The 24,021-nt window shown below is 41.3% G+C and overlaps 1 protein-coding gene across 1 annotated transcript in view; it reads right to left on the reverse strand.

The window, feature by feature from the left end:
- Nucleotides 1-282: 282 nt before the first annotated feature.
- The window catches only part of SLC16A10 (solute carrier family 16 member 10), a 137,920-nt gene continuing 114,181 nt past the window's right edge, over nt 283-24,021 (reverse strand). The window contains exons 4-6 of the mRNA XM_023219066.2: nt 16,441-16,584; nt 4,366-4,594; nt 283-1,292 (exon numbers count right to left, since the gene is read on the reverse strand). Of these exons, the coding sequence (XP_023074834.1) occupies nt 1,060-1,292; nt 4,366-4,594; nt 16,441-16,584 (606 nt within the window). The 3' untranslated portion in view covers nt 283-1,059. The remainder of the gene's footprint in view (nt 1,293-4,365; nt 4,595-16,440; nt 16,585-24,021) is intronic.

Genomic DNA, 24,021 nt, shown 5'->3' on the forward strand with positions numbered 1-24,021 from the left:
CTGGAAATGTAGGACTTGGTTCTTTTTATAAGTGCTTTTAATTTTTTCAGACTCATTAATTTCATAAACCAATTTAAGCAATTATTTCTATCAGCTACAGATATTTTCTTCACAAATATAAAGGGGTTTGCCCCCCTCCCCATCCTCCGGCCTCCACCAATTTCTGCCTGTAACTGCCACTTGATAACTGCTAAGTAAGACTTTGTTTAAATATCAGGTTCTAGTGCTAACAAATCTGGAAGTCAGAAGATTTCTAAGTTATAATTGCCAGAATATCTTTCATGCATTCTATTTTACTTTATTGTTACAATTTAAACAATTCAGAAACGTGGGGTGTTTCTGGCTACTTGAGTAAAACACACTGCAAACGCAAAGGGAACAATGCTGTCAACTTAAATGATTTCTGAACAGCTCAGGGTCCTCCTGGAGAGGATCCTTTTCATTTCACGTATTGATTCTGAACACATTGTTAGCACCTGCTCCCAGAAGATCCCTTGACACTGGAGCAAGTCAGAATATCTTAATATCATAACTTATCTAACAGCAGGAAAGCAACTTTAACACAAACTGGAGGTTTAGGTAGATCTGGTATTACCTAGAACCCAGGCTTCAATTTTGCAAAAAGTTTCCAAAGAGCATAAGAGAGTAAAACAGAGGTACCAGAACTGAAGACATCATTAACAAACAAAGTATTTCCACTCCTAACCAAACTGCAACCCTTTCAGTATAGCTTGAGGTATTTTTAAATATTTGTACAAGCTAAAGATCATTCACAGTTTCCAAAGTTGCTTTTTACTGAGAGAGCTTCAAATTTTCACAATATGTGACTTTCAGACATGTTTTCATATACCAGAGTCTCTGCCCTCAGACTCATGGAAGGATCAGAGATATTCAGTGGCAGAAAATGGTTCTTGTAGTGGTAAGGGTTCTATTTCCCAATTATTGTGCTATTCCTAGGATGTGATTAAAAAAATATGAAATTTGCAATTCGTATAAAAGGAAAGGAAACTTGCTTAAAATTCAAAAAGCAAGTCCAGTCTGGTGGAGGTATGTAAGATATTAAATAATAGAGTCAGATTCTTTCTTGAACACTCCAGATGAACTTGACAGCAGAGAGTTCTGGTTTTCCAACATTTTCTCCATCTTTTCTTTTCCAGTGGCTTTACTGATCTCTCTTTGCTTCTTACTATGGATCCATGGGATAAAACAAAGCACAGCACCTCCAATAAGGGGAGGCACTCCAGCCAGGTAGAATGCCACATCATAGGAGCCCAGCTTGTCACGAAGTAACCCTGAGAAGGGAAAAAGCTGTCACCAAGGGAGAACAAGTGTGGCTCTGTCGGGGGTCTAGATCAGTCACAGGGCTGGCCTAGTCCCAGCCTAATTTCACCTCCACAGGACTGGTGCAAACATCTCAGATATCAGACTTTTTTTTTTTTTTAAGGAAACAGATCTGAAATATAAACCTTTATTGATAGAAAAAAAAAAAGATCTCATATATTTAACGTTGTCATAAAGTACAGGCCTCTGGATTTTCATACCAAGACATTACTTGAAAAGCTGGAAAGGCAGACTTTTTTTTTTTTTTTTTTTTGGAGACAGGGTCTCACTGTGTCACCCAGGCTGGAGTATGGTGGCCTAATCATGGCTCACTGCAGGCCTTGACTTCCCAAGCTCAACTGATCCTCCCAGCTCAGCCTCTTAAGTAGCTGGGACTACAGGTGCATGCTACCATGCCTGGCTAATTTTTATATTTTTTGTAGAGATGGGGTTTTGTCACACTGCCTAGGCTGGTCTCAAGCTCCTGGGCTAAAGCAATCCTCCCACCTCAGCCTCCCAAAATGCTGGGATTACAGGCATGAGCCACCATGCCCAGCTTTCAAACTACTCTTTGGTCTATTTGGTTTTTATGAAATAACATGAAACTATTTAACATTATAATTCAAAATTGAGAAAAATTGTAAATTTAATAATGTGGAAGAAAGTTAGGTTATTAAATACATTTTGGAAAGAGACTAAGGTTTACAAGTACCTGAAGAAAATATAAGTATATAAGAATTATTAATGGCATTCTATATTTGGGTTCTGCTTCTGAAAACTATTATTTAGGGTACTCAACATTTCCAATTTCTCTAACAAATTCCAGGACTCATGGTTTTAAAAGTTATCTTAGTGTTTTTAAACTTTTATAACTTATACAACCTAAGTTATCTAAAATGTCCAGGGAACATACTATACTAAATATCTATCTGACTTTGTTAAATAAATAGCTGACCATTTGTCTAATTAAGTACCAACACATAAAAATGTGTATATCCAGTCTGCATAAATAAAATAGACAATATCTGTAAATGCACAAGTTTTCTATCTTTGGAATCAGACCATTCCACACATAACTGAACTCTTCCTCCTTATGAACACTCATGATTATGTTCTGCTGTAATACTATGATGTCCTCAGAGCCTCCTGGTGAGCCAGCAGCTTTCTGCTGCCAGGTGCTGTGTGGTGGTGTTCTGCCTGCTTCAGACGTTTCCTGTTACCTCCCTTATTCTTGCTCTGTTAACTGTCACTTCTGGTAGCAAAACTATTTACTACTAGAGTGCTGCTTATATAAAATCTGCTGTGGACTTAGAAACTGTAAAACTAAGCTTGTAGGGTATAAAAAGAAGAGTGAACAGTATATTACCTGTGGGAGAGAAGAAGGAATGGAGGGTTCTCCTACAGGGAGACAGTGACCTTTTGAACTTAAACTGTGTTTGGTCTGCTCAGTAGTAACTCTGCTTGCTTGATTCATGACTAGGAATGCAGTTCAGGATATGAGAATGCATTGAGCTAAACCTTCACTGAGCGTCTCATGTGCCAAACACGGATGACGGTACATACACTTACATTTTATCATATTTATATTGCATCTTCTAATACTAATTGACACGGGCACCCAAGTAATACTGAACATGAGACATCTTTATAGTATCATTCAGAGAATTTCTAGAGGTGGAATTCACAGGAGATAGAATTAACCATTTGAAAGTGAACGATTCAGTGGCATTTAGCACATACACAATGTTGTGTACCCACCGCTTCTATTCCAAAATATTTTCATCGTGCCAAAAGGACACTTCATACCAATTAAGTAGTTACTTCCCAATCCTCTTTCTCTCTAGCCCCTGGCAATCACCAATCTGTTTTCTATCTGTATTTATTTACCTATTTTGGACATTTCGCATGAAATAAATCATACGATATATGACCTTTTAGAGTGAGACAGGGTCTCACTCTGTCACCCGGGCTGGAGTGCAGTGGTGCGCTCACGGCTCTGCAGACTGGATCTCCCAGGCGCAGGAGATCCTCTCACCTCCACCTCTGGAGTAGGTGGGATCACACTACTATTAGTATGTGCCACCACGCCAGGCTCATTTTTTTTATTTTTAGTAGAGACAAGGTCTTGCTATGTTGCCCAAGCTAGTCTGGAGCTCCTGAGCTCAAATGATCCTCCTGCCTTGGCCTCTCAAAGCGCTGGGATTACAGGTGTGAGCCACCATGCCCAGCTACGTCACCTTCTACGTCTGGCTTCTTCCACTTAGTATCATGTTCTTGAGGTCCATTCACCTGGCAGCATCAGTTCCGTACCTTACTCCTTTTTATGGCTGAATAATATTGCACTGTAGATATTCCACATTTTGCTTACCCAATTAGCTATTTACGGGCATTTGGGTTTTTTCTATTATGTTATTTTTCATCAACTACTCCTCAGGGGGATGTACGATCTTTTACCAAAAGCTGACATATTTAGAAATCTTCCAGAATCTTCATCTCTCTTTTTTTTTTTTTTTAAATAGGGTTTTGCCCAGGCTGGGGTACAGTGGTATGATCACAGCTCACTGCAGCCTTGACCTCTGGGCTCAAGCAGTCCTCCCACCTCAGCCTCCTGTGCGTCTGGGACTGTAGATGCATGCCACCATGCTTGGCTAATGTTTTTATTTTTTATTTTTTGTAGAGATAGTATCTCACTATGTTGTCCAGGCTGGTCTCAAGCTCCTGAGCTCAGGTGATCTTCCCGCCTCAGCCTCCCAGAGTGCTGCTATTATAGGTGTGAGTCACTGCGCCTGGCCCACTGTTACATATTTTATTCAGTGGTTTAGCTGCCAGTAAGGACAAGAGGGACTTTTCAGCAAACTTTTTCGACATACCGTTTGTAGCTAGTCTTATTAAAAATGTCACCGGTTACCGGTAAGGCACACATGAAAGCAAAAGACCAGTAAGCAATAACCTGTAATACGTTTTACATATAAGTGAGACTCAATTAAGACCTGAAGTAGAAAACACTATGAATTAATATAATTACTGCAGAATCATTATATTTACCTGCAATGGGTGGGCCAACAGTCATGGGTATAGACATAAATCCGAGCAGAAATCCAATTGCTTGGGAGACATCCTGGGCACCAACCAACTCAAAGGCTATGGGAGCCATAATGGAAATGAAGCATCCATCGAAGAGACCCATGACGAGACACACAGCAATGAGGGCCCCAAAGATGCTACACAGAGGAATCATCATGGACATCAGACCAATGAAGAAAAAGGAGAGTACCTAGGACGGACACCACAATGTCAGCTCCACTCACAGGAAGTGAATGTCACAATTACCATGCAACATGCTTAGGACTTCTAAGTCATTACTGGTTCCCCTTTTTCCCCCCTGCCACTGCCCCATTCACTTTGATTTTACATACCTAATCAACTCCTATAATCATCTCCTTCGAGTTCCCCTAGCACCTTAATATTTCCACTAAGGGACAAGAAGAAAATAACTTTTTGTTTTGAGCCGGAGTCTCTCTCTGTTGCCCAGGCTGGAGTCCAGTGGTATGATCTCGGCTCATTATAACCTCCACTTTCCAGGTTCAAGCAATTCTTCTGCCTTAGCCTCCTGAGTAGCTGGGACTACAGGCAAGCACCACCACGTCTGGCTAATTTTTGTATTTTTAGTAGAGATGGGGCTTCACCATGTTGGCCAGGCTGGTCTTGAACTCCTGACCTCAAGTGATCTGCCTGCCTCAGCCTCCCAAAATGCTGGGATTACAGGCGTGAGCCACACCGCCCAGCCAAAAATGACTTTTTATATATTTACTTTCCCTCCCAGCCTGCAAACCCCTTGAAGTCAGAATCTGTACAAAAAAAAAAAAAAAAAAAACCATCTTTGGACTAGATATTATGAAGTTTAAGGATCCTATATCTGGTCAGTGCTCAATCAGCTCAAATTCATTAAACACTTGATTTTTTTTTAACCTTTAAAACTATATATACTTCACTGGCAGACATTATAGATAAATTTAAGCACCCCAGAGTTAAGGCTTATTATACTTATTTTGAGCCATTGAACACTTTCATTTCAGTGTTAGGGTAGTTAATAGAATCGAACACCTGATTTTGCCGAGTATTTGGAAGGCACTGTGCTATGTACTAGAGATTTCAACAATGAGTAAGACTTCGTTCCTATCCTTGGGTTATGGAAAGATGGACATTTAAATACGTAAGTGCAAGTGAAGTGTTTATATGCTGCTGTAGTTATATATTCAAAGTATGATGGGTACAAAAAAGGAGGAAACAGTTAATTTAATAACTTTTTAAAGGCACAGAACGTTTTAAAACTGAACAATTCACTAGTCAGCAGAAAAAATGTTTTTAAAAGCATCAGGTTTTTTAAAAGTATGCATATAATAGCAACTATCATTTATTTAGTGTTTACTAAGTGCCAAGCACTGTTGTAAGCTTTACATTGATTATCTCACTGGTGATCCTCCTAACAACTTTATGAGGTGGTTACTAATGTTATCTCTGATGAAGATAGCGATGCTGGGAGAGGTTAAGTAATGTGCCCAAAGCACAGAAGATGGAGCCATCCCGGAACCCATGGTCCACGTGGGCAGCAGCAGGCCGTCAACAGAACTGTGCCTGGAAAGTGCCCTCCAATAACGGTGAGGAAGGAGAGACCAGATAAAGCAGCTGTATGCATCACTGTCTTCATCGGTTCTGTTTTTCCATAGACCTACAGAAGCCAGAGGTTGGCAGTACGCCTCAGGGCAGCCACTCACAATCTGAGGGTCTCTGAAGGTGCAGAGTGTGAGTTCTGGGTGGAATTCAGGAGTGTTGGTTTTCACAACTTTAACACAAGTGGTCTACTGACATCAAAATAGGAAACATGCTCTTGAAAAATGTTTCATATTGGGTTCTTTTTGACACCATCATATCATACAGTTCGGTACATTTTTTTCTTCAATCACTAAAATATGGTCTTATGGTAAAATTATGATTAGTTTAAGAATATGAGTTGGGCGACCGGACCTGTAATCCCAGCACTTTGGGAGGCCGAGGTGGGCGGATCAGGAGGTCAGGAGCTCAAGACCATCCTGGCTAACACGGTGAAACCCCACCTCTACTAAAAATACAAAAAAAAAAAAAAGTTAGCTGGGCGAGGTGGTGGGCGCCTGTAGTCCCAGCTACTCGGGAGGCTGAGGCAGGAGAATGGCGGGAACCCGGGAGGCGGAGCTTGCAGTGAACTGAGATCGTGCCACTGCACTCCAGCCTGGGCGACAGAGCGAGACTCCGACTCAAAAAAAAAAAAAAGAAAAGAAAAAGAAAAGAATACCAGTTGACCATTTGAAAAATAAGCCTACCACTTCACACTAGCATTTCTAAAGAACAAAATCTCCCATTCTCCTGACTTTTATTTGCCAGTTAAATATCCTTTTCTCCAATGCAACTTCCATGACAGCACAAGCATAATTTCTTAGCAGTGAGTAACTGCTGGGCCTACAGCCTGGCAGGTTGGAAAGAACTGGGGCTCAGAGGGACACTATCAGGTTCTAAGCTCTCTCTGACCTTGAGCAAGTAAAAAGACTTCCTGATACTTCCCATTTATTGAGACAAAAAGAGATCTAAAGATAAATCAAAATGTAGAAAGGGGTTTGAAATTAACAAGTAGGTAAAGATTTAAGTAGTCGCTTGTATTGAAAATCTCAGGATAAACCCCAATTTTTTATTTTTTATTTTTGAAACAGGTCTCACTTTGTTACCCAGGCTGGAACGCAGTGGTGCGATCACAGCTCACTGCAGCCTCAACCTCCTGGGCTCCAAGTGATCCTCCCACTTCAGTCTCCCAAGTCGCTGGGATATGCCATTATGCCCAGCTAATTTTTTATTTTTTGTAGAGATGGGGTCTTACTATGTTGCCCAGACCATTCTTGAACTCCTGGGCTCAAACAAACTACTTGCTTTGGTCTCCCAAAGTGCTGGGATTACAGGCATGAACCACTGCATCCAACCCTAATATTCTTAACAATAGAAACATTTTTATTCTATGTACAAACATAAAAGGAGATAAACATGGAAAGTTACTTAAATCTTAGAAACATACCCATAATCACAAACTCCAGAGAATCTAGAATAAAACTTTAGGATGGTACGGGGCCAGATTCAATGGATTTAATTGTTAAAACTATAGACCAAACATTCCCAACCATGCCACTGTAATTATACAAGGTTTTCAGGAATATATATTTTTTCTTTTAATGTGCTTCATATTTTTTTTCTATTTTGGTCAGTACATATTTCCTTTCTTTTTCCTCTAACACCAGTACCACTTGCCAAGAACTTTCTTCAAAGATAAGAAAACCAGTTCTGTAGAATTTTATACTTAGTGAATGTTAGAAGCCTAGTACAATACTTGGCTTTGTTAACTTTTCAACTTTGTTAAGTGCTTATGTTGTTTTAGAACAATATGTAACATGATTCCTGGAACTTGGCCTCTTCACATTTTTGTTCTTTGGTCAGTTTTGTAAAAAATTATTCAAGTAAAAGTTTCCAACTTATTGCTATATATTTTGAGCATACTATTTTTTTTTTTGAGATGGAGTCCTCGCTCTGTGGCCCAGGCTGGAGTGCAGTGGCGCGATCTCGGCTCACTGCAAGCTCTGCTTCCCGGTTCACGCCATTCTCCTGCCTCAGCCTCCCAAGTAGCTGGGACCACAGGCGCCCGCCATCACGCCTGGCTAATTTTTTGTATTTTTAGTAGAGATGGGGTTTCACTGTGTTAGCCAGGATGGTCTCGATCTCCTGACCTCGTGATCCACCTGCCTCGGCCTCCCAAAGTGCTGGGATTATAGGCATTGAGCCACCGCGCCCAGCCTGAGCCTATTATTTCTTAATACTTTCCCTGACTGCAAGTCATCCTTTTCTCCATTCAAGTTATATTAAGTTATATTCTTATTAAAATTAGACAATGATTTATGTAGTTATTTAAATGTAAAAATTTTTCATTTTCCTGTAAGACTTGTGTTTATAGAAATCTACACATCTATTCTTTAAGTACTTCTCAGAAAAATACTTTGCTTCCTTCACCTTATTTGTAGCTACCATAGTGATGCTCTTTCCCAGCAGATGTTAATATGCAGAATCTGGCTAAATGTGGAGGTAAGTAGATGAAGCTGGTGAGAACACATGTATTCCTTACATGCAGGGATGCCTGGGCTGCAAGGAGCACATGCCGACGTTTGGCAGACTACACACATAGCAGGTTCAGTGCTTCATCACTCCCCAGAATGAATACTGATCCATGCATCAATACTGATCTGATGATGCTGGAACTCAGTGTGAAAGATGAATAAACTTAGTATTACATACAATCTTTTAAAACTTGCTCTCAAACACAGCAGCTCTGGTTAGATTCGAATAAGGGATTCACAGGCTCCTTATTTTGTCCTAGGCTCTGGCACTGACACTTAATAAGCCAGTGACAGTTTAGATGTCTATACTGCTTTTGTTTTCTTTAAGGAACTATATCACAAATATATAAATACATTTTATAATATCACAGGCTATAGAAGAATTAGCCTTCTATGAGTTAGTGTATGTACATGAGAACAAAAGATTCCTTTTGCTCTTACCTTTCCCATTTCTATCAAGGACAGCATTGCTGGAGAAATGTCAGTTTAGGTTTTGCTTAAGAATATTAAGTGTAGCTCAAGAGGAAACAATGAGCTGCACCTGACTAAGAGAAGGCATCTTGGAGGTGGACATATAATTGACGTTCCTAAAGTTTAGTCAATATAAAGTTTCCAGACTTTCAGAGCCTCTGGCTGGGTACCCAGGACAGAAAACAGTTGGCAACAGAGTTCTGTTGGCCCACCAAAAACTAAAGGAAAATGTCAGGCCATACAGCAGGTGGCTGGATTCTTCTGAAGCACACAGAGGCCGGTGTCACTTCAAAGTGCTTCACAGGGAGTCTGTCAACCTTCTCCATGGCACATGGTTACTCTCATTTCTGCCTGATGGAGAAACGGGCATTTGATATGTTCACACTCCATGCCACAGTCTAGATGAGACTGAGTACAGAGCCTCTGATCATTTGCTTAGGCTGGGAAATTGTTAAGTATTTGGATATTACTTTGGAAATAGCTTACATTCGGTAAAGTATATACCCTCATCCCAAGATATCTTTAGGTGAATGTAAAACGCTAAAAAGGAAAATGGAGCAACACTGATCCAGGTCATTCTACCTGAACTGGAAGAGGAAGCTTACGCAGACTGATGGATAGGAAAGTCATTAATATTTCTACATTACAAAAGTAACTCATGAATATATTTTTTAAAATTCAAACCTTAGAGAAATGTACACAGTAATATATGAAAGTCTTCCTACAACCTCTTCTCACCCTCAACCCATGCGCATTCACCTCCTCAGGAATCAACGCTTCACAGTTGGGTTTGCATCCTTCAGAGCGTTCCTGTGCACGTGTGTGTGTCATCTGGGTTGTCTGCTCTATGTGCATGGACATGATGTCCATGCTTCAATACGTCCATGTCACAGAGAAATATGACACAATGGAAAAGTGATCTAAATTCCAAGTTTTCAATTCTTTCATACAAAGTTTTAATTTTCAAACCTTTGAAATATTCTCACCCTTCCAAAACACTTACATATTACATTAAAAACACAAATCTGTAGTAATTTAATGGTGACTAGAAACACAGGCCTATAAGGTTAAGAAAATAGTAAAAAGATATCACGATACACGTAGCCTCTCCTGTCCCAATAAAGTATATACTCTGGGAACTTTTGCCAAGCTTTTCTTTAACCATTATTATTCTATGTAATGCATTTCAATCATCTCTTCTGGCAGGAGCAGTAGACTTGACTCAGCATTTATTTTTTATTTTTATTTTTTGGAGACAAAGTCTTACTCTGCCATCCAGATTGGTGTGCAGTGGCATGATCACAGCTCACTGCAGCCTCAACCTCCCTGGCTCAAGCAATCTTCCCATCTCAATCTCCCAATAGCTGGGACTACAGGTGCAGGCCACCATGTCCAGCTAATTTTTTAAGTTTTTGTAGAGATAAGGTCTCACTATGTTGCCCAGGCTGGTCTTGCATTCCTGGGGTCAAGAGATCCTTCTGCCTTGGCCTCCCAAAGTGCTGGGATTATAGGCATAAGCTACTGTAACCAATCACTCAATATTTAGAATTATTAGGTTGAAAATACCTGGGACCCAGGACCCTGATGGAAGTTTAAATTAAGAACTCTTAAGCAAAACTGTGAGATAAATTCCTAAATTCTTTGTTACCTATAAGCAAAGACTCTAATTCAGAATTAACTAGGGCCTCCTTTCTTGAGACCTATTCCAAATCAGGATCTGCTTTCAGTATTTAATAGAATATTAAAACATAACAAATGCAAGGATTTATTAATCATCCAGTCTGGGCTAGGCACTTTATATAACCTGCCACCAAGAATCCTCACCACATCCCTCTGTTGGTTCTCAAGTTGGTGGTAGAACTGGGGTGAACTGGTGTCTCACTCCAGAGCCTGTGCTCTTGGGCTCAGCAGCCTCCTAGACTGGGGATTACCATGATCTGAAACTAGACCATGTGGAAGGGCTGTGAAGTGTGTCTCTGTCACCAGTGTTCCAGGCCTGGCTGCTACTCACAACTGGCTTCCAGAGGACAAGGAGGGAAGAGTTGTCACAGCCCCATGAGGTTGAAAAATGAAAGCAGGGAGCAGGTACGTCTGAGAAAACACATCACCAATGAACGGAAAGAAGGTAAGCCCAAGAGCATTCCAAGCCTTAAAGGATGGGCCAAAAGGCAGACAGCCAGGGACAGAGAAAGAGGAATAAACAAACAGGCAGAGCTGGAGTCAACTGCAGCCGAGAAAAGTCAAGAATCAAAAACCACACTGTGTGTTTGGGAAGTTGGGGCAGGGAAGCCAGGAAAAAGGAGAGAGAGAAAGGTAGTGAATAAGGGAACGAGTCCAGCATCCTGCATGGGTTAGGCCTGTGCTGTGTCCTGTGCCACTGTGTTTACAAGGTGGAGTCCATGGGTGGCTCCTCTCAGCCACAGGACACACTGAAAGGCTTTCTTTCTCCTTCCCAGGCTTGTTTGAAATGCAGCTGTCACACCTGTGACTCAGCAGGTACTACTGGCTGCCACAAACGATGCTCTACATTTGGATGAAAAAAATTAGATATGGCCTAACAGAAGCCAGATTGTGGCTAAACTTTCATCTGAAGTGAAATATTTGACCCCCAATATTAACTTTTTTTTTTTTTGAGACGGAGTCTTGCTCTGTCACCCAGGCTGGAGTACAGTGGCCAGATCTCAGCCTCCCGAGTAGCTGGGACTACAGGCGCCCGCCACCTTGCCCAGCTAGTGTTTTTGTATTTTTTTAGTAGAGACGGGGTTTCACCGTATTAGCCCCAATACTAACTTTTAACTTACTGCTGTGTAAATGCAGACCAACATGGGACAAGTTAGGAAAGGCTATATTTTCTTTTGTAAATTACTGGAAACACTCAGGTATTAAAATGTGCTCCAAAAATGTTACAGATAATCTGTCTGCCCTATCTAGGGTAGGAGGACATTCAAAAATTGTTTTGGAATGAAATGCTGATATATAAAATATATCATGAGTTTATCTATTACAGCACCATAGTCCATCATCTCTCACCTGGACCCTGAATTAATTGATCTCCTACCAGGTGTTCCTCCCCTCTTGCACTCTTGTTTCCCTCCCTGTAATCCATCCTCCACACACAGAACAACCACAGTGACTTTAAAAACATAATCAGACCTATGTCCTCCAACAAAGGTCCACTACTCTTTTTTTTTTTTTTTTTTTGGTCTCACTCTGTCATCCAGGCTGGAGTGCAGTGTTGCGATCTTGGCTCACTGCAACCTCTGCCTCCTAGATTCAAGCGATTCTGCTGCCTCAGCCTCCCCAGCAGCTGGGACTATAGGCGTGTGCCGCCAAGCCCGGCTAATTTTTTGTAATTATAGTAGATACGAGGTTTCACTGTGTTTCGATCTCCTGACCTCGTGATCCACCAGCCTTGGCCTCCCAAAGTGCTGGGATTACAGGCGTGAACCACCACGCCTGGCCAAAATCCACCACTCTTAAAGCAAAGTCTCTTCATCTTTGCCTTCAAGGCTCTGTCCAATCTGACCCACTCTAACTTTCCAGTCTCTTCCCATGCCACTTTCCCGTCTTCTTGGGTTTCCAAACACATTCGGCTTCTTCCTGCCTTGGTCTTGCTTTAGGAACTCAGGGACCATGTCTGTCTTGTTTGCATCACCCTAACGGCATCTGAGCTGGTGCCTGGGGCACGGGAGGCACTGAACTTTTTGAATGAATGAAAGCTGAAAGTCTGTAGTGCAACAAATGTCCATTAGAGGGCTCCCTTGACACTAGAGAACAAAACTAAATGTTAGATGAGGATGTCCACAGTGAGGTATTGACAAAGTGATCATGATACCATAAATACATTTTTAAAAGCAGCACATTACCAACTCTCTTCACTTCCTTCCCGCTGTGTGACCAGACTGTCCTGTGACTGCCTGGATCTCTATACACACAGACACCCATGACTGAGGTAGCCTTCCCGTTCCTCAGTGTTCACATCTCTAAGTGGAAATAACAATGGTACCTCCTCTCTTAAAGGGCTGGGACAAGGATCAGTGAGATAATGCATGTAGAGCCCTTAGTTCATTGTCTGGCACATGAAAGTCCTCCATAAATGGTTGACTGTTATTACTTCACATCAATTAATGGAAGTTAACTTTATCTGTAATGCCTTTTCCAATCATTTTCCTGTGTCCAAATTTCACCTCTTTTTCAAGGCCCTGCTCAAACACTGCCTCTCATGTATAATATAATTAGACAGGCTTAATCCCCAAATCCTAAGGCCCCCCTTGTGGCTCACCTTTACCTTCCTTCCACAGCCAAGCATTTGGACAAAGTTGTCTATATTTCCATTTGTTCAGATGATCATGATCAATTTTCTGCACCTGCACCTGCCATCTACTGAAACCATTCTCTGTAAGGTCACTCATAGCCTCCGTGTTCTAAATTCAATGAAAACCTTTCAGCCTCTTTGTCACTAGCTACTGACACTGCTGACCAGTCCTGCCCCTAGAAACACTCTCGTCCCTGTTTTACCCCCTGCCTATCTAGCCACACCGTTTCTGTCTCCCTAGTCCTCCACTTACTTCATGCAGCCCATGAATGCCAAACTCACAGGCCTCTTAACCCACAGGCCTCTTATCCAGACTCTTCCATGAGCTCTAAATTCAACTTGGCTTTCCTACAGGCATCACAGACTTCACATGGCAAAAACAAACTCATCACTGGGGCAAGGGCAGGTAGGTTGGGTGAAAAAAAATTTTTTAATTTAAAAAACCCAATTCATCATCATACTTAGATCAACTGCATATTGATCTTGATAAGATGGAAAAATCATCTACTCCATTACCTGAGCCACAAATCTCAGATCCAGCCTAAGTGGCTTCATCAAATTTTCATTCTCTATGTCCCTAGCTTATTCCATTTGATCTCTGTGTCTCTGCCTTGGTTCTTCCTGCCTAGATGCCTAGACTACTTTAAAATAGTTTCCAACTAGTTCCTGGACCTCCACTCTTTTTTTCTAAATTTTAGAGACATGGTGTCACTCTGTTGCCTAGCCTGGAGTACAGTGGCATGACCATACTCCCCTGTAACCTCAAAGTCCTAGGCTCAAAGTCCTCCCAGCTCAGCCTCCTGCATAGCTAAGACTATAGGCATGTGCCACCATGCCTGGCTAACTTTAAAAAATTTTTTTTTTCTTATAGAGATGAGATCTCACTATGATTCCAGGATTGTCTCAAACTGGCCTCAAGTGATCCTCCTGCTTCAGCCTCCTAAAGTGTTGACATTACGGTCATGAGCCGCCATGCCTGGCCTTTTTTAAAAATAGCTTTATTGAGATATAATTCATATTCTATGAAATTCACCCACTTAAAGTGTACACTTCAGTGAGTTTCATCACTATCTAATTTTATAACATTTTCATTACCCTACAAAGAAACCCAGTAGCAGTTACTCCCCATTCCCTCCTTTCCCTAGCCCCTACAACCACAAATCTACCTTCTTTCTCTATGGAAAGAGACAGAGATTCCTATTCTGGACACTTCATATAAATGGAATCATTCAGTATGTGGCCTTTTGTGACTATCTCAACTCTTGTCCCCTCCTCCACTCCGTTCCACTCTTCACAGTTACCAGATTGATTTTTTTTGTTTTGTTTTCTGAGATGGAGTCTTGCTCTGTCACCCAGTCGGGAGTGCAGTGGCACAATCTCAGCTCACTGTAACCTCTGCCTCTCAGGTTCAAGTGATTCTCCTGCTTCAGCCTGCTGAGTAGCTGGGATTACAGGAATGTGCCACCATGCCTGGATAATTTTTGTATTTTTAGTAGAGATGGGGTTTTACCATGTCTAATCTCAAACTCCTGGCCTCAGGTGATCTACCTGCCTCAGCCTCCCAAAGTGCTGGGATTGCAGGCATGAGCCACCACACACAGCCGAGATTGATCTTTATAAAACACAACTCAGGCTGGGCATGGCTCACACCTGTAACCCCAGCACTTTGGGAGGCTGAAGTGGGTGGATCGTTTGAGTTCAGGAGTTCAAGACCAGCCTGGACAACACAGCGAAACCCTGTTACTACAAAAAAAAAAAAAAAAAAACACCAAAATTAGCCAGGCATGGTGGCATGCACCTGTAGTCCCAGTTACTCAGGAGTTTGAGGTGGGAGGATTGCTGGAGCCTGGGAGGTTGAGGTTGCAGTGAGCCGTGATGGCACCACTGCACTCCAGCCTGGGAAAGAGTGACACCTTGCCTCAAAAAACAAAAAAACACCAACCCCCGCCACCCCAACTTATGTCACTCTCTGGCTTAAAATCCTTTAATAGCTCCTGGTAGGTTGCAGGATAGTGCTCATGTACATAACGGCCCTTCCCAAGCTGCTTTCTGTCCATCCCCCCAACCAATCCAACCACTATTCTCCCTTTATTCCATTCAAACATTCGTTTCCCAGATATAACATCCCATGTCACACCTCCACAGCTTTCCCATGTGTTTGTCTTTGCTCGGAGCATGCTTCGCTGTCTTCCTTATCTACATACTTGGTCCTCACTTCTTAACTCTACTCAGACCTCGCTAGTGACTCAGATGCATGGTGCCTATGTTGCCATGGCACCCATCTAGCAAACCCGTTTTTAAAGCTGCAACACCGCTTTATCTTCTCCCATGAGACCATTAGATACTAGCTGAGGGCACAGACCACGTGTCACTTAAGTCTTCAGCATTTAGTTAAGTGTGTGACATCAAGGAGTCACTTCAATACCTGTGTGTGTTGATTGTCAGTAATGATCTTGGAATTAGCATTTGTTTATGCTCACCCCAAAATCACAGGAGGCAATTTGCAGTAAAGAAGCTCAAAAGTCACACACACAACCAAATTTCCGAAGACATGCAAAGGGCACAGGATCTGCACATGACTATAAGAACTACACCAAAAACATTCTTCATAGAAAAAGCAACGGACGAAAACCATTCTGGTTTGGTGGAGTTCCATGACAAAACAAAGAAATTGTTTCATTACCAATTTTTCATGTTTAAAACCCAAACTAATAACTGACTCTGTCCTTGAAAAAGTGCCTAAAGAAGTTATGTTGTAGAAAATATTTCTCATTTTTATAGAAGAATTTAAGCCACTTTGGGAGGCCGAGGCAGGCAGATCACCTGAGGTTGGGAGTTCGAGACCAGCCTGACCGACATGGAGAAATCCCATCTCTACTAAAAAATACAAAACTTAGCCTGGTGTGGTGGCGCATGCCTGTAATCCCAGCTACTTGGGAGGCTGAGGCAGGAGAATCCCTTAAACCCGGGAGGTGGAGGTTGTGGAGAGCTGAGATTGCGCCATTGTACTCCAGCCTGGGCAACAAGAGCGAAACTCCATCTCAAAAAGAAAAAGAAGAAGATAAAAAATAATTTAAGCATGTAAGTACATTTAATGAGCCATCGGGTGATGAGAGTATTTTCTGATAGGTGAAAAGTGTAAAAAAGTACCTGTAGGTAAACCTTCTTCACACCAGGCACATAATCTGCAATCCGGCCAAAGAGCAGTCGTCCAACTCCTGAAGTGATGCCAATGCACATGAGAACAACCTCTTTATTTTTTTCATCTTGAAATCTTTCATTTACATGTTTCATCTGTAGGCCAAAGAGAAAGAAACCACACTAAATATGGTAGAAAAACTTGGCAAGTTTGAGGCTTTGCATCAAATGCATTTGCTTCTCTGCAGTGTTATGGGCTCTCAACTTTTTCCAAATTCGATATTTATGAAATTTGTCCTGTGATAATTTTTCATGAAAACATACAAAAAAAATTTAACATGTTTTAGTTTTCATTTTAAAAAGCATTTTTATGGCTGGGCACGATGGCTCACGCCTGTAATCCTAGCACTTTGGGAGGCCGAGGTGGGTGGATCACCTGAGGTCAGGAGTTCGAGACCAGCCTGGCCAAACATGGTGAAACCTCATCTCTACAAAAAATTCAAAAATTAGCCAGGTGTGGTGGCACACGCCTGTAATCTCAGCTACTTGGGAGGCTGAGACAGAAGAATCGCTTGAACCCAGGAGGCGGAGGTTGCCGTGAGCTGATTGCACAACTGGACTCCAGCCTGGGCGACAGAGCAAGACTCCGTCTCCAAAAAAAAAAAAAAAAAAAAGAGCATTTTTATAAGAGTTTTTATTTTTCAACAAAGGGTTAGAAGCATACAGTTATAAGCTATACTGAGCCATTAGCTAAAGGAAGAGAACAGACATTTGAACATACCTATTCTCTCAAGGTCACCCAAGGACCCGTTATATTATCTGCTCCCTAAGAGACAGTTCAAGGGTCAATTCTGAAATTTTATTTCTTCTAGGAGGACCTGAACCAAATTGACACCCCTGAAATGAGTTATAACAGAGTGTCCAGAATGAAAGCATAAGGTTCTCTACCTGTAAAGTTGCCTATTTGTGTAGCATTAGAACAGATAAAAATGCAGGGGCAGCTTAACAGAGCAGTTAAAAGATAAACCACTGGAGAGGCGGACTGCTTGCCTTCAAGTCCTGGTTCTGTTCTTATCAGCCTTGTGGCTTTGAGTAAGTTCTTAACCTCTAGGGTTTCAGTTTCTTTGTCTGTAAAATGGAAATTGGAGTAGTACCTACTGCAGAAATTGGTTGTGAGGATTAAATGTCTGTGTAAAGAGCTTAAAACAGTGTTTGGCACACAGTTAATAGCAATCAGATATTAATTTTAGCCTTCTTTTTTTCAAAGGACCTTTCTCCTCCATGTACTGTGTACATATAACAGAGACTACAGTGACCTGTGGGCCATAGATAACCAGTGAGCATATTTTGTTTGACGTTTCCATAATGCCCGACAATCACCATCCCCCACACCACACATGGGTCTCAGTTCTGGAAATCTGCAGGCAAACTTCCCACCAAATACAACTACCCATATAGTGCCCATGTGGCAGTGAAGAGCCTTCCTGGAAGATACCTCTTCAAAACCCTTCTCATTTTGCATTTTAAGAGCCCGTTTATGTATCCCAACACCATCTCCTTTTTCTCTTCTCTTTCAAAACTATTAACTGTTTTCCCCAACTTCTGTGTTTTCATACTGGTCCAGAATAATCCTCCTAAATATGGCTTTAATCTCATCAATTCCTTATTAAAAGGCGGCCCACTGCCTACATTTACACTCCTTAGTTTGGTATTCAAAGCCTTCCATAATCTGTTGCTAATCCATCTTTGTACCTTTATTACCTACTGATCTTTGACTCAGAAGTAGAAAATTCATCTGACTCATAAGCCTGGGTTAAACAAAACAAAACAAAATAGTAGAAAATTAAATGTCTAAGGGCCCAGCGAAATAACACAAAAAAGTAAAACATGTTCATTGGAGAGAAATGACATATATTTCGGTCGATTATTATCATATAAGTCTATCAATGTTGCCAAATCTACCTCTAGGATCCCTTTAATTTAAAAGAAAAGTCAGAAATCCGGATTTTGTGTGGAAATGTTGGCACCTAATTTAAATTTAGGACACTGTGTGATCCAGCTCTACAAAAGTCACACAAAGCACATCTGCAAACTGCATTAGGCCTGCTTTGATCTCAGCCCTAATCCCATCTGGCCCAGTAGGACAGGTTTATTCACAATGTCACTTAAACATGCCAAGATGTTCTTACCCATCTACATTTCTGCTGCCTCTTCTACCCTCTTCAACTTTCTAACTTCTTGTTATTGCCAAAAGTTTTCATTTGGCACCTGAGGTATTCCGTGTTCCTACCCAGCCCTGTTAGTGTCTCTACACATTCTCCTAAGCAGACACTTCATGTAAAATTAGACATATCCACTCCTGTTTCAAAGGCACCTCAAAGTCAACAGGCCCCATGCTGAACTCAACTCACCCTCACAAATTGCCTGTCCCCCATTTCAGTTAATACACTACTATTAGCCCAACTACCCATGGCAGAAACTGACAGCTACCCTAGATTATTCCCTTTTCCTCTTCAAATCCGAGTCACCACTGAATCCTGATGATTTACTTTCTAAATCTCTCAGACTTGCTTCCTTGGGCCCACGTTCCTCATGGTATTTTAGTTCTGTTCTTATCACTCCTCACCCGGACTACTACAGCAGCCTTCTAACATGCTTCTTGCTTGAGCCCTCACTACTAAGTCTCTCCCCTCTAACCTATGTTCCCTGAGAACACCAGGTTAGGTTCCAAATGAACCTGTCTCAAACAAACAAAAATAAGAGACATTATTTAGTATTCATAAAAGACTGAATCTGCCAGGCATCTTTTTTTTATGAAACTAAGAACACCTGTCTGTCAAATGGCTATTATTCCTTATTAGTGGTTTCTTCCCCACCCCCCTGCTCTACTTTGTAATCCTTAAAAGCAATAATAAGGTGAAATGTTTGAGGTATTTTGAAAGAAGATAAATTGGGTAAATTCAAATTATGCTTAGGTGGGAACTTAGGTCTTCAACTAGAAGGGGCATTATTTATTTATTTATTTATTTATTGAGATGGAGTTTCGCTCTGTCACCCAGGCTGGAGTGCAGTGGCACAATCTCAGCTCACTGCAACCTCCACCTCCCCGGTTCAAGCGATTCTCCTACAGCCTCCAGAGTAGCTGGGATTACAGGTGTGCACCACCACGCCTAGCTAATTTTTGTATTTTTAGTAGAGATGAAGTTTCACCATGTTGGCCAGGCTGGTCTCAAACTCCTGACCTCAAGTGATCTGCCTGCTTCGGCCTCCTAAAGTGCTGGGATTACAGGCATGAGCCACCACGCCCAGCCTAGAAGGGGCATTATTTAACTGAATTTTGTTACTGTCATGATTATTTAAATAAAGCAAGAACTTCAGCTTCTAATACTCCCTCCCTATTCCCACCAAAATCTGCAAACTAAAAAAGTTTCTTTGGTCAGTATGTGAGGGAATCTGGGCATGCTGGATCTCTGAATCCTTTCTCACTGAGGCAGTAGTTACCCAAGAGGTCTGGTACGTTCTACTTGTATTCTGGGCCGTCCATGACTGCTGCTGTTTTATAAATTTCTGCCCATCTGTCATCCTCTGGAGACTGGCATGCCCTTTAGTTCAGCAGAAAGTGAATACAGGACAAAATGGATATTTCTAACAAAGAGTTGTAGAGATATGGAAATGTTCAAGAGATGTTTGCATTTTTTTATTTTTTATAAATTTATATTTATAAATTAATGTTGCATTAATTTATTTTTTAAACCAATTCAAAGCTTATACTAGAGGCCACTGTCTACACAGAGGATAATATTATGTTGTAGAGCAGTTGTTTAAAGTTAACTTTAAAGATAAGTTAGACTTTATCTAAATGTATTAAGTGTCAGGAATTCATCTTTTTTTTTTTTTTTGATGGAGTCTCACTCTGTCGCCCAGGCTGGAATGCAGTGGTGTGATCTCGGCTCACTGCAACCTCTGCCTTCTGGGTTCAAGCGATTCTCCTGCCTCAGCCTCCTGAGTAGCTGGGATTACAGGTGCCCACCACCAAGCCCGGCTTATTTTTGTATTTTTAGTAGAGACGGGGTTTCACCATGTTGGTCAGGCTGGTCTCAAACTCCTGACCTCGTGAAACACCTGCCTCGGCCTCCCAAAGTGCTGGGATTACAGGCGTGAGCCACTGCAACTGGCCAGGGATTCATCTTTTATTTATGTTCTTAAACATCTGTTTAATTCTGGGTTGCACACTTGCAGGGGATTAACAAAAGCCTGCTAATTGACATCTTCAACACTGACTGTGTCTGAAACATTTTTTCTTTTTGAGACAGAGTTTCACTCTGTTGCCCAGGCTGGAGTACCCTGGCGCAATCACAGCTCACTGCAGCCTCGACCTCCTGGGCTTAAGCAATCCTTAGCCTCCTGAGTAGCTGGGACCACAGGTATATGCCACCACACCCAGCTAATTTTTAAATCATTTTTGTAGAGACATGGTCCTGTTATGTTGTCCAGGCTGGTCTCAAACTGCTGGGCTTAAGCAATCCTCCACCCTTGCCCTCCCAAAGTGCTGGAATTACAGGCATGAACCACTACACCTGGTCCTGGGTAACTGTTTCTGACCAGCCAACTGAAGGCAGGGTCCTCTCCCCTCACTAGAGCCCACAGACAGATTCTGTTTTTTGAGAGGTCTCAGGCAGTAGCCCAAGAAAGTGATCATCTCACTGGAATGGCCTCAGCCTCTCTCCTCTCCACCTGTCTTACAGGGGAGCCACAGTGTAAGACATTTGGAGACATCAGATGGTGTTCTGGTGAAGAAGCTAAGGCAGAGTCCTCTAGCTCTCAGATATCAACCATAGAGGAAGTTAAATGGGTGGCCACAGTACAAAAGCAGCTCCAATAAAGCCGATGAACATGCATTAGAAACTCAAGCTTCTCATCACCAAATGGTTTCATGATAGAAGAATGCCCAACAGAAGGGAACCCCAAATCACTTTATTTACAGAAACCTGTGAGGTGCAGTGGTGGTACACATCTGCAAAGCAAGCATGCCATTGATCAAAAAGATCCAATAATTACCAACTGTACTGTTTTCTAAGATTGTGTAATTTGGCCATGCCTTGATGGTCATTATCTTCCTCCTTTTAAGGGGGTACTTTTTGTTTAATGTCTCTCATGTAAGGGTTATGGAATTTATTAAATAAATATGATAAAATACTGGTAGACAAAAGTTAGACTATACATCTTTGGGGAGTCATAGTTTAAAAAGAAGGGGGATTACTGGAGACTCTTCAAACAAAAGTTACTTTATTTCTGACAGAGGACTTGGAGTAACAGCTGACTGACAACTACAAAGTGCTAACAAAGGCCGTATACAGAGGCCAGGAAAGCAGGGCCAAAACAGGCCCAGGGGAGGAGTGGAGACTGTGGGACTAAAATAATTACAACTGTCTTCTAGGCAGAACTGAACAAAGCAACCCCTCCACCCCCACCCAATAGTTATCATCCACTGCTGTTGCAGTTAACTATGCTCTTTGGGAGATAAGATTTCAGTCACCCAGTCATCATCTGTATTCGTTTATAATTATTTTGATTCATCTCTGTCCTTCCTCATCAGATACACATCATCAAACTGAAAAGAGGTGGACAATAGCTAGGCCTGTACATTCATTTTATGTCTAGGAGAATAAACTCTTTGGGGGAGGGAGGGAATCCGTACGTTTTACATTTACATGGTACATCAAAACATGGGATAATAAATCCTACATAATCTTTACAGCAGTTATGGAATTCAAACTGATTCTTTTAACTTCCTACTTTCCAATACGGACACTAAGTTCAAAGCACTTTTACTCACTGCTGTTCATACCAGAGACTGGCAGCTTCAGCTTGTTGCCTCTCATTTACTGCATTTTGGAGTAATTCTAAGAAAATATCCATCCAACATTTGAAAAGCCATTCCGTAACTCTAGAAGACCATTCTGCCTAAATACACTTTTTTGAAAGGTAAACCCAAAAAGCCTGGGCCCTTTAAAAAATAGATGTACATTCGAAAGGGAATAGAAAGCCTGCAAGAGTGGGTTAATGGATAATCTGAGTTTGTTACAAATCAAAACTTAACACTACCCTTTGACTTAAAAGTAGGATTAACAGAAATCTTCTGAATGAAATGAGACAGTTTATTTTGTTTTTTTCTTTCTTTTTTAAACGACTGTGTTTCCTCTGGCTGTGTTTTTGCTAGAGGAAGTAAATTAAAACAAGTGGGGCACTCCCTTAGGAAGTTCTGCATGAGCACTGCACACCAGCAAGCCAAGCGAGGTGATGAAAGGTGGAAGAAAACTAACTCCATAGATTTGAGTACATAAAATTAATCCCTTTACACCAGAAAACACTAAAATAAAACTTTATGGCCACTGACAGATATTCATTGATTAGCCCCAAAACGTCATCTTAGCTTCTTTAATCTGATTGACTTTGCCTTGAGACTAAGGTATCTCTAAGATGTGCTTGAAAGGAAAAATTTCTTTGCTTGCCAACATGTTTAAGGACTGACATCTTTTGGCAGCCCAGTGTCTATTTTTTAATGATATTTCTGTTGTGGCTAAACTGTGGTGCAGGTACCTGCTCCCTCCTCAGCAGCTGACCAGGTGGAGAGCAGACCTTTGGCCTAACAGGACTGTAGGAGGCATGGGTGGTTGGTTCTGTTTGTTTTTTTTAAACAGCTGATCTTTCCATTTCATTAAGATGGGTTTCCATGGTGTAGATAATCACGCATATCTACTGTTAAGACATGAAAAAGTACTGTTTCTGTAGTGCAGATTATTTAATAGCCACCAAAGAGCAGAAGAAAAAAAAAGTTCAGAAGGAAGAGATGGCTAATGGTTTAAAGAACCTAATTTTGAAAAAATTTCTAACTCTAAAAATTCTTAAAAGCCTTTGTTATTTCTACTTGTTTTTTTTAAAACAATTTTCCCTGGATTACAAACAAAACATATAAACAGTCCACCTATGACATAGCATCATTTAGATAAGATCAATATTTAGTAAAATGTTCTAGAGGGATTACCAACCAAAACCAAGTTGGATTTAGATGCCAGTTTAAATAACCCTGCATTTTGGAAGTTTAAAGTAGACTTCATCTTAAAATAGAAAATAACTCACTAGGATTTTTAGGTAACTTGAAATTATTCAGTGGCTCTAAATAATTTCTGTGCCAGATATTTCACAAGTTATCAAAAATTGTTTTGTTCCTTCCTGAACAATGAAAGATTTAGTCTGTTAGCTTATTTAAATTTTTATTAATTCCACCTACATTCGATTTTTTTTTTTTTTTTTTTTGAGATTGCTTTTCAGCCTTGTTGCCCAGGCTGGAGTGCAATGGTGTGATCTCGGCTCACTGCAACCTCTGCCTCCCGGATTCAAGTGATTCTTCTGCGTCAGTCTCCCATTTAACTGGGATTACAGGTGTCCGCCACCACACCTAGCTAATTTTGTATTTTTAGTAGAAACAGGATTTCACCATGTTGCCCAGGCTGGTCTCGAACTCCTGACCTCAGGTGATCTGCCCACCTCAGCCTCCCAAAGCGCTGGGACTACTGGTGTGAGCCATCACAC

The sequence above is a fragment of the Piliocolobus tephrosceles genome, chromosome 5 (assembly GCF_002776525.5).
Source record: "Piliocolobus tephrosceles isolate RC106 chromosome 5, ASM277652v3, whole genome shotgun sequence".
Classification (NCBI taxonomy): Eukaryota; Metazoa; Chordata; class Mammalia; order Primates; family Cercopithecidae; genus Piliocolobus; species Piliocolobus tephrosceles.